Here is a 12,267-nt window from a genome sequence, read left to right on the forward strand (position 1 = left end):
AAGCTTATCACATCCCTTAAATTCCACAAGCTCCAAGGCCATGTGACCCTCCATTCCTACATACTCCAGCTTTTCACAATATGAAATCATCAGTTTCCGAAGGGACCTTAAGTCTATCAAATCCAAAGACTCCACATGGTGACATGAGTAAATACATAGTTCCTGTAAATTCGAGAGATACGAACTCCCATTCAACCATGTAGGGAGCTTGGTGCCATTGAAACGTAGTATCCTCAAAAGAAGTAGATTTGGATGAGGCTGGAGCTCTTCAAGGACATCGTCTTCTTCGGTGCTATCCTTTTTGGTACAAACATGCCAATCTACTTCCCATTCTAATGTCAACTCTTGGAGTTTTTCTTTCCCCTTCAAATTTGCTGCTTTAGCATTTGCTCCATTTTTCACATTATCGAGACTGATTAAACTCAAACTTCCTCCAAGTTTTTGTAGAGATCCCAACTCTTCAATACCAGCTTCATTATTAATGTTATTGCCTCCCACCTTAAATGAAGATAAGGTTCGAAGGTTACTCAGACGTTGCCCTATACCTTTTGGAATGCTCAGCCTTCCTTCAAATTCTAGATGCCTCAAGTTGATCAGTTTTATCATTCCTTTAGGCAATCTTTGAAGAAATCTACAATGGAAGAGTTTCAAAGTTTGCAAATGGTAGAGTTTGGAAATGGAAGGAGGTAAAATTCTTTAAACAGACCATGAGAAAGATCAAGATACCTCAAGTGCATTAACTCTCCAATTGAGGATGGCAACTCATCTTTGCTGACGTGTTTAAGTTCAAGTACACGCAGCCTCTTAAACTTTAATAACTCGCCAGGAGAAATATTATTATGAAAATCAAGAGATGTCCGTTGTTCCATTATTAATGATTCTAGAATGATCGAAGCATGAAATCGTAAACCGCTATCCATCCTGCACTCTAATGGTTGATCTTTATCATCCATTTTGACAACTTGAAGGAAGGATCTCAGCACCAATGATTTGAAATATGCATTACCTATATCCTCCTCCTCCATTAATATTACATCATCATGATCTCCACCACCATTGTTAATGGATGATGATGATGATGATTGTTCTAGGAAACCTTGAGCCATCCACAGTTGAATCAATTTCTTCTTCTCAATTATAAAATCCCTGCGAAATACTGAACAACAATATGCAAAGCATAGTTTCAATGGTGACTCCATCTCATTGTGACAAATCATCAGCGTGGACTCTTGAGGTGAATGGCCACTGCTACTTAGTGTTTTCATAGTATTTAGGACAGTTGTCCATTCTTCTATATTTGTCTTGAAGTGCATCATGGCACCTAGAATTCTTGACACCCACATATTAACTGAGCCAAATTTAACAAGTTCCAATCCTATTCTGACCAGATCTGGAGTTTCCACAGCACCACCTTCTCTGCTTCCAAATGCAAATGCATTTCTCCTGAACACTGCCCATAGTGGTTCCAGTGATGATCGTCCACGTAATATATGTGGAAGAATTGTCCCCATTTTTAATGCATCAGCAAAATACGGTGTTGTTACAATAATTGTGCTTCCTTTGGAGCCAACTCTTAACAAAGTTATTAAATTATCCCACCTTTCTTTATTATTTTTTTCTGAGAGCGGTAACATGTCACTCAATACAAGTAAAAACCTTTTCCCACTCAAAATCTCTTCTAACATCTGCTGTAAATTGTTCCAATTTGTTAAATCACCACCACCACCACCACCCATAATAGTACTTCTTCTTCTACTTCTACTAGGAGACTGTTCAACTATTTCTTTTACTATTCTTTTCACGTCAAGAAAAATCTCAGGCACATTAACCCAAAATCTCAAATCAAAATGTGACTTTATTGACTCATCATCGAAGATGAGCTTTGCTAGTCTTTCAGTGTTGACATACTCCCACTCTACTATTGGAATGACACACAGCGTTTCTTCTTCACCATTAATATTAATGTTTGGATGATGATCCGCCATTAACAACAACTTATTAACAATCTCTGTTTTTTCCTTCCCCCATTCAAATACCTTTTCTGTTTCCTCCTCATCCCTTCTATATACTTGGAAAGCATAATCAGTATCATGAGCGGAGGAATTTATAAGTGGGTGGCCTATTTCATCATTTACTTGATGATGATTATCGGGGAATTTCAATTTCAATTTTGATTTCAGCTCATCTACCACATCTTGGAAATCCTTGATTTTACCAGACAACATTCTATGACGGAATAGAAGTGACGGAAAGGAATTTATAATGCGTACCTTTCTGGTGGTGGTAGTCATGCTCATGCAATAGTACTTTTGGATCTCCTCTTTCTCCTCCATTTGAATAATTCTCATGGCTTCATATGACAACTCGTCAAACACATCATCTGCTTCAGAATGTAATGCTTCAATCTTGTCAAACCACTTCCTTACTTCATCATCATTTCCATCCAGCATACGCCGCCATTGTAGATCCATAAGTATCACTCTGCTCTCGTTTACAATATCCTGAAGCTTCTCATATTTCTTTTGAACACCTCGTCCTCCTCGTCGTCCCAGAGTAGTACAGATCAAGTCTCTCATACCCGTTTTTACTGTGTAAACAAGAAGAAGCAATCAATTCAGTAGAAAGCCAATAAAAAAAAGTACAAACAATCGAGAGTGGTAGGGATCATCAAGTCTTTACCAGTTGCATAATCTCTCATAGCCCTTTTAATTTCCTCTATAAACAATAAGCAATCGATCAATTCAGTAGAAAGCTAGAAGAAGAAAACACCTGCGAGGTTGAGTAAATCAAGCAAACAGTCTGCAAAGTTTGGGCTCTCAGCTCCGGCCTCTGAGTGTCGGTGCATTCACTTTAACTTGGGACCCCTCAGTACGGAGGAAAGCACCCACGGCCCACGAGAGGAAGAGATGCAAGGTTTCAATGGCTGAAATAAATTGGGAAATGAATGTGATGATAATGATGACACATATGGGGCAGGAGCAGGGAGAATCGTACATCGTATATTTGTATTACGTATACTTCGATTGATTTTGGAATACGTATTTTATTTTCCGTACGACACGTTTACTTGACGACAATTTACTTTGAAAAATGCATCAATAATGTCAGGCTTGGCCCCCCACTTTTGCGTCTGCAAAGTTTGGCTCTCAGCTCTGGCCTCTAGGTGTCGGTGCATTCACTTTTAACTTGGGACCCCTCTATACGGAGGAAAGGACCACGGCCCACGAGAGGAAGAGATGCAAGGTTTCAATGGCTTAAATAAATTGGGAAATGTAATGCTAAGGAAATGATTGCGGAAAGGAAACAGTGTCTGTCACACTATTCTTATAATACTGTATTTGGGAAATCAACGGAGTTGTATTTGGGAAATCAACGGAGTTGAAGGGAGGAGGTTCTTGAACCTTAAAATTGATTCGTGACCGATATTATTATACCTCATGAAATTTCAAGAAAATTCAAGCGTATTTTAGGGATGAACAATTACAAACACTTATTCTCCATCTTCTTGAATCTTATTTTCGTATCAAGAAGAAGAAGAGAATATGTAAAAGTTATGAGACAAGATGAGTTTTAATTCTCCTCTTAGTTCTTTCTACCATATCCTTTTTAGAGGTTAAATTTAATTAATATTAATTATGAAAATTCAAAAGAATGGAAAATGATTTCAAATTGAAAAATCAAATTGGATTTTAGTGTCCATAAAAGTATGATAGATTAGAATTTTGTTTCAAACAATCATTTTTAGTTCTAGATTTTTACAGAACAACTGTAATAAACACGTACCGTATCATTGCCGTACGTGTTTTATTACACCGGATTTTTTAAAACGTATTTTTACCGTATGGTCCATTTAATTTCCGTATGTATCCATTCCCGAATTATTACCGTCCCTTAACTTACTAACTATGGTAATAAGTGATAAGTTATTAGATGGGTGTTAATGGTAAGTTGTAACTGTTTATGGAAGCATATACTTATATGGTAGCTCTTATTGAGAAGGTGGATGAATGATCTGAAGTTCCCTATTTTCTCTCTGAGGAGAAGAGGCTTGGCTTTGTCAATAAAGCCAAAATGTATCTTTCTTATCTTTACCGCTTCAATCTTTAATCTTATTTTATCTCTTTTCCTATATTTTCTCCCCTATCTTATGTGTATGCATCAAAAAGTTTATGAGAGGACATGCACACTGCCGGCATACCCACCTTCTTTACCAATTTCTTATTCCAAAAATTATGTCTTATATGGTAAAAAGAATAATTACCATTGTTAGTAACACTTGCATCTTTTTATGCAAACTGATCACTCTCAACTCTGAATGTCCTTGGCCGTCCAAACTTTATTTCACTTCTTAAGGAAATATTTTCATTTCCCTTGCAATCAAACGGAGCTTAATGGCTGGATACTGAGGGGTTGGAACCGACTGCAAACCCTAACCCCACAGTTATAGAGATAGAGATGTGATATAAGACTTGGATGAATAGAGCCAAACCCCTTCCATAAATTTACAAATGGGCCACAGACCAAAGTCAAAGCTCGGCCAAAAAAGGCTAGTTTTCGTTTCTGGGGCCCATGAAAAATTGAATGTGTTAACCCATGTAAAAGAAATTCTACCGTTTTCTTTCATTTCTTTTTCTTGGAGAAAACGGCATTCTTGCTTTATTCATAATGTTGGAAGGCATATTGTTTCGAGAGCAAATCAAGTCCTCGTAAACTTTATGGTGGATTCTATTTATGTGAATCAATCTGTATGAGAATGGTTCTTGTACAAGAACATGATCCACATTCTATCGTTTCCTTATTTTTCATGCATTTTCCTATTTAGCGGTTCAAATTCTAACAAACATGGTTTTTTATTTAAAAAGAAAATGAGTTGGTTGTGATATGTCAATTACATTAATGCAAACCAATAATTTTTCTCCCCTGAAACTATAGTATGAAAGAAAGGGCACATTGTCTTTATTTTGTTATGGATTTCGAAATTCCTAGCATTTCTAATTGTATTATTCAATTTTTATTGTGGCCCTACCTCATTTTCCCGCTACCTTTATCTAATAATAATAATAATAATAACATAGGGAAAAAACATTTACATAATTACCTTGAGTACAAACTACTACAATTTTGTTTGTTTGCATTATTAGTTCAGGATATGTGGCCTGAATAAAATTTAAAGTGGGGCGAGAATTAGTAATAATATATAAACTAGACCAAATATATATGTGACAATGATTAGACATATACTCTCAATATATGTGGCCTGATCCTAGGGGTGTCAACCGGTCAGGCCAGTTCGGTTTCGGTCGGGCTTAATCGGGCTTGAAAACTTTCAAAGGCTACACCGTGTCTGCCCATTTAACTAATCAGGCTTAGTTATTGAGGGCATGGTACGCTTTATATTCGGTCGATAGGCCTCGGGCTATAATCGGGCCACCTTAATCGGGCTTTAGTCGGGCCTTAACCGGGCTAAGGACATGTTTAATGTTAAATGGGCTTTAACCAGTTTTTAAACATGCCCTCTTTAAAATGTGCTCTTATATTCCGGCCCACTCATGCAAGCCCAAAAAAATGACAATTAATTAATAAATGATACCAAATATAACCATTATTTAAAATGTGAACATGTTTTTACTTTTTAATTTGGGGGGTAAAATAGGTATTCTACAATCATTAAAGGGTCAGGCTAAGCCGGTGCATAATAGGCCGGTCTCGGTCGGGTGTTAAACGGTCGGTCTCGGTCGGGCGCCCGACGGTCCAAGTAGCAAAACCAAGACCGACTGTTTATAAACGGGCCGGGCTCAAGCCCAACACGTTTAATAAACGGTCCAGGCCGGGCCGGTCTATAAACAGTCGATCTCGGTCGGTTTAGTTGGTTCAGGCCACGAATTGAAACCCCTACCTGATCCCATAACTGACAGTTTAAGCAGTTTAAAAAATAAATAAAAAATTCCATGTTTGGTGTCAATTGCAATGTTATATATATATATATATATATATATATTTTCCCTCTCTCTAGACCTACTCTGTGGAAGAAGGAAAGGGAAGGGAAGGGAAGGTAACATCCAGAACCTCCTGGTGAGCTTGAGTTTAGCGCACCAAAATTTCACCAGTTGCCTTAATATTGAATGACCTTGAACTTTTCACACATTTAACGCCCTTCTAAAAATACGAAACATAAAATAAGATTTCACCTTATTAAGTCTATTAGAGGAGGCCATCATTAGCTGCTAGTTATTCTAAATACATCATAAGACATTGAAAACAACTAGCCACCCCTTTGAACCGTAGCCTATCATTTAGAGAGACCGCTTTGGCCTACCCTTAGCCCATTATCAAGGCACTTTTTATGTACTTAATCTTTTTTTTTTTAATTAAGATGTTTGTATGTACTTAATCTTAGCGGCTCCTATGGTGATCATGAGATTTCATACCAGAACACGATATTATCAGGGCTAATGGAAATTTTTAAGACAAAAATAATTTAAAAGAAAATTCTAGTTCCATGGAAAAATTCAATTATCCAAACTGGAGGGGGGGGAAATTGAGGGGGTAATAAATATGAGAATTGAAGAAAAGAAAAAAATCAGAAAAAATCCAATGGCCCAACAGGGGCAAGGAGAACCGTCTCACAAGTATAACAAGAAAAATTGAGGGTACAATTGCCAAGTTTTGGATACACCGTACGGGCACTTTGAGCCTTTATCATCCTTTCGAGCCATATCCTAATTAAGCCCCATTATAACCTAGTAAGTCCTTTTAGGCTAAATGTAGTGGGATCTTTGTCAGTAGTCCCAAGCTTACCAGGCTATAAGTGAACTTAATTATCAAGGCTTTGACAACAATACATCAATTTGTTGAGTTACGTTTGACATGATTCCTCAAAAGAAGGATATATAAGTGGCTTAAAAAAATAAAAGATAACAAGCTCATTCAATTCAATAAAAAAGCGGGTCATCAGAGTAGAACGCTACAAAGCTAAACTCGTGGCAAAGGGTTTTACTTAACGAGAGGGGATAGATTACAAGGAAACCTTCTCACATGTCTTATCAAAGGACTCATTCAGAATTATCATGGCCATTGTTACCCATTTTGACCTAGAGTTACATCAGATGGATGTGAAAACAGCCTTTCTAAATGGAGAGCTATCAGAACAAGTGTACATGAGACAACTAGAAGGTTTTGAGAAAAAATGTAAAGAGAACTTTGTTTGTATGTTGAAAAAGTCTCTTTATGGGTTAAAGCAAGCATCTCGACAATGGTACTTAAAATTTGATCGAGTTATGACTTCTTTTAGTTTTGTAGAGAATTCAATCGACCAGTGTGTATATCTGAAACTCAGTGGGAGTAGTTTTATCTTTCTTATGCTCTATGTGGATGACATTGGGTTGGCTAGCAGCAACAAAACCTTATTGATGGAGACCAAGGGTTTTCTTTCAGAAAACTTTGAAATGAAGGACATGGGTGAAGCTAGTTATGTGCTTAGAATTGAGATTAGTCATGATAGGCTGCGGGGTTACTTGGGCTATCACAACGGGCATATCTTGATAGAGTTTTAAAGAGGTTTAATATGTCTAAATGTTCTGGTGGTGAAGCACCCATTAGTAAAGGAGACAAGTTGAACAAGCAACAATGTCCAAAGAATGATATTGAGAGGAGCTCAATGAATGACAAGCCTTATACCTCTGTTGTTGGAAGTTTGATATATGCACAAGTTTGTACTTACCCTGACATTGCCTTTGCAATCAGTGTACTTGGTAGGTTTCAATCTGATGCTGGTCTAGCTCATTGGACTGTAGCTAAGAAGGTCATGCGTTATCTACAGTGGACAAAGGACTTCAAGCTAGTGTTTAGTAAATCAAAGAAATTTGAATTTATGGGGTATTCTGACTCGGACTTCAATGGGTGTACTGATGATAGAAAGTCTATCTCTGGATATATTTTTGTATTGGGAGGAGAAGTTATTTCTTAGAAGAGTGCCAAACAAACTATTTTAGCTTCATCCACTATGTAAACTGAGTTTGTAGCTCTTTATGAGGCTATCAAGCAGGCAATGTGGTTAAGGAATTTCATATCTAAATTGAAGGTTGTAGATTCCATCTCTAAGCCTTTGCATTTGTGGTGTGATAATATTTCTGCTGTTTTCTTTGCAAAGAATAACAAGAGATCTAGTAGCTCCAAACACATTGAGATTAAATATCTTCTGGTTCGTGAGAAGATCAACACTGCGAAGATCATTGTTGTGCATATTATTATTGAAGAAATGCTTGCTGATCTTCTGACCAAAGCTCTTCCAATGAGAAATTTTAAGACTCATGTTTCTAACATGGGTGTGATAGAATCTTTTGATATGCTTGTTTAGTAGGAGTTTATTTATCCATAGTGGTATTATAATAAGCATTATTTTGTTAGATCATACATTATGAGCATAATCTATATTGAGGATCTTTACTTTCCAGTATAGTGTTCATTTATATTCTTTCTCATCATATTATTGTATGATTATTGTGGTTTACTTTGACATGTCACTGTTAATGACGGTGTTTAGCCAAGTTTTGTGATTTATTGCTGTATTTAACATAAATCCATGGAGGTGGTTGTTACCCATAGGTTGTATGCCAAAGTGAGATATTAATACAAGAAAATGGCGGTTTGCCTAAGTATTGATTAATATCAAAGTTCTTTACCTATGAGATTTTCAAGGTAGGCTGATCTTTAGATCAAGAACGGACCTATAAGGAAAGATATATTTTATGTGATCACAGTTATGATATAATTCCTTATATCTATATTTCTAGGCGATTTGAATTGATAATTTTTTGTTGTTTATAATATTAGATAGTTATATACCGTATATTGAGGTGTATTTTCTACTATTGTTCAACAATAGAGGTTATTGATTGGATCAAAATTTGTTTTGAGTGGTATTCAATCTTGGGATTATTTGGCTAGATGTCAATGGGAAGACATCAGTATCAGTGTAGCCCAAGTAGGAGATTATTAGGACTCTTATGTGGGCTTAACTGATACTGATTGACCTATTGAGCCCAAGAGAATAAGGATCATTCTAATTAGGAAAATTCTAGGCATATTCTATTGTGGGAATGGAATAGGGTTTAGAGATTCTATTATATATAGAATACTGATGGTCCCTGCAACCGTTACACTCATAATAATATTTTGGGAGCACTACTTTCTCATAGAGCTAGTGTAGAGACAGAGAGAGTGTAGAGACAGAGAGAAGATCCCAGAGTAAGAGGCTGCAGAAGATCTCAATAGAAGGACCCATATTGTGTGGTTCTTCATTATAGTTCGTGGTGCAAGCGTCAACCTTGATTTAGAGACTTCATTCATGCTCAACGGATATGTGATCGATTTCTTTTCATTATTTATTATTGTATTCTATACACTGTAGGCCATTCAAATGATTATAGGATTTAGAATCACTAACAGCACTATCAAAATTAAGATGTTTGATGGGATAGTAAGAACTTTAGCAAATGTGAAACATGTACTAGAATTAAGGAAAAACTTAGTATCTTTGAGGGCACTTGACTCAAATGACTTCAAGTACATAGCAAAAGATGGAATTCTCAAAGTTATTAAGGGTGTTATGGTTATCATGAATGGACAGCTAACAAAAAACCTATACAGACTCATAGGGAGCATTGTTACAGGTGGAGCATCTGTGACTACAGATGCAAGATCTTATACAGATGATACTTATCTGTGGCATATGCAGTTAGGGCATATGGGAGAAAGAGGATTGATGGAGCTTCATAAAAGGAAACTATTAAAAGGAGTGAAAACTTATAAACTGAACTTTTGTAAGTATTGTATATTCAAGAAACAATGTAATGTTAGTTTCAAAACTGTAAAATATAAAAGTAAAGGGGTGCTTGATTATGTACACAGCAATGTATGGGGTCCTTCAACAATAAAATTTAAAGGAGGGGCAGAATACTTTATGATCTTTGTTGATGATTACTCAAGGAACGTCTAGATCTACTTCCTAAAGTATAAAAAAGAGGTGTTCACTAAATTTAAGAAACGAAGGCTGAGGTAGAAAGGAAGACATGAAAGAAAATTAAATACTTGAGAACAAATAATGGAAGGGAGTACAAGGACAAGTTGTTTCTAGAATTGTGCAAAGCTGAAGAGATTATACGTCACTTCACGATTTCTAAAGACACCATAGTAAAATGGTATAGTTAAAAGGATGAACAGAACACTTATAGAAAGAGCTCGGAGTATGAGACTGAATATAAGGTTGAACAAGAGATTTTAGGTAGAAGCAGTGAATATGACATGTTTTCTCATCAATAGGTATCTATCAAAGGCGATTGATTGTAAAATTTCTAAATAGGTATGGACAGAAAAATTAATAGATTATTCTATTCTAAAAGTATTTGGTTATCTAACCTATGCGCATATTGAGAGTGAGCAGCATTCCAAGTTAGACTCAAAGTCTAAGCAGTGTATCTTTCTTGATTTTAAAAAATATGTAAAAGGATTCAAGTTGTGGGATCCAAGTTTACAGAAAGTTGTGGTTAGCAGAGATGTTGTATTTGATGAGTATCATATGGTAAAGTCAAATTGTAATTCACAAGCAGTTGATGAAAATAAAGAAGGTTCAACTATGCAGGTGGAGTTGGGTGAGTCAGAAACAACAAGAGAGAAAAAGTCATCTAGTGACTTACCAGGACAATAGAAAATAATAGAAGTTCCTTATACTGTGGCAAAGGATAAAGGGAAGCATACTCACAAAGCACCGGTGAGATACAGACTTGAGGACATGGTTGTCTATGCCCTCACTGTAGGTACAAGTGATTTATCTTCCTATCATAATGCTTTAAGTGATGCACAACATGATAAATGGATGTCAGCTATGATGGAGGAAATAGAGTCTCTGTAGAAGAACAAGACTTGGGAGATTGTGAAAAAACCTAAAGGAAGAAAAATCATTGGGTGTAAATGGGTCTTTCGTAAAAAAGAGACAGCATCTGAGAAGGAGTGTGAAAGTTTAAGGCCAAACTTGTAGCCCAGGGCTATGCACAGAAAGAGGGGATAAACTACAATAAAATATTCTCTCCAGTGGTATAAAACACACTTCGATCCGGGTACTACTTGCTTTAGTGGTCATGTATGATTTAGAGCTTAAACAACTTGATGTGAAGACTGCATTTCTTTATAGTGACTTGGAGGAATAGATTTATATGGAGCAGTCTAAAATCTTCAAGGTGCAGGGAAAGAAAGATCATGTTTGTCTGCTTAAGATGTCACTTTATGGTCTTAAGCAATCTTCTAGGCAGTGGTATAAGCGTTTTGATTCCCACATAATGTAGATTAGCTATACAAGAAGTGAGTATGATAATTGTGTTTATTGTAAAGTGTTAAGTGATAATTTCATTAGTTTGTTGATGCTTTATGTTGATGACATGCTCATTGCTGTAAAGAGCAAACATGATATAGCCTCTTTGAAGTCTTTGTTGAGTGCTGAATTTGAGATGAAGAATCTTGGTGCTGTTAAGAAGATCCTTGGTATAAAAATTCTTAGAGATAGAAACGTAAGTAAACTTTGGGTACTCAGAAGAAGTCTATTGAAAATGTGCTATAGCGTTTCAACATGGAAAATGCTAAGCTGGTTAGCACTCCGTTAACTAGCCACTTCAAGTTATCTGAAAGAAAATGTTCTACAACACATGAGGAGGTGGAGCAGATATCTCAGGTCCCCTATGCTAGCGGAGTTGGGAGTCTCATGTATGCTATGATTTGTAATAGGTCAAATTTGTCTCATGTAGTTAGTGTAGTTAGTAGATACATGATTAATCCAAGGAAAGAGCATTGGAATACAATTAAGTGGATCTTCAAATATTTAAGCAATACTAAAGATATAGGTGTTATGTTTAGTGGCAAGGGAAGTTCCATAGTATTGGTGGGTTATGTTGATTTGGATTATACTGGTGATTTAAACAAGAGGAGTTCTACTACAAGGTATGTATTTAAGTTTGCTGGTGGACCTATATCGTAGAGGATGATGCTTCAGTCTACAATTGCATTGTCCACTACAGAGACAGAGTACATGGCGGCAATTGAGGCTACCAAGGAAGTAGTCTGGTTGGCTAGACTAGTTCGTGAGTTAGGGTTAGAGTAAGGAGGTACAATGTTACATTGTGATAGTCAAAGTGTCATACATCTTGCAAAGAATCAGGTGTTTCATACAAAAACAAAGCATATTGATGTGATATTTCACAAGATCAGGAAACTCGTGTC

General features: G+C 36.4%; 1 protein-coding gene across 1 annotated transcript; it reads right to left on the reverse strand.

Annotated features, from left to right (window-relative positions):
- Positions 1–18: 18 nt before the first annotated feature.
- On the reverse strand, positions 19–2,883 carry LOC122065541 (disease resistance protein RGA2-like). The gene is made up of 2 exons (XM_042629357.1): positions 2,680–2,883; positions 19–2,587 (listed from the first exon to the last, which is right to left on the reverse strand). The coding sequence occupies exons 1-2, from the start codon at positions 2,696–2,698 to the stop codon at positions 648–650; spliced, it is 1,959 nt and encodes a 652-aa protein (XP_042485291.1). The 5' UTR covers positions 2,699–2,883; the 3' UTR covers positions 19–647.
- Positions 2,884–12,267: the final 9,384 nt, after the last annotated feature.

The sequence above is a fragment of the Macadamia integrifolia genome, unplaced genomic scaffold, assembly GCF_013358625.1.
Source record: "Macadamia integrifolia cultivar HAES 741 unplaced genomic scaffold, SCU_Mint_v3 scaffold205, whole genome shotgun sequence".
Classification (NCBI taxonomy): Eukaryota; Viridiplantae; Streptophyta; class Magnoliopsida; order Proteales; family Proteaceae; genus Macadamia; species Macadamia integrifolia.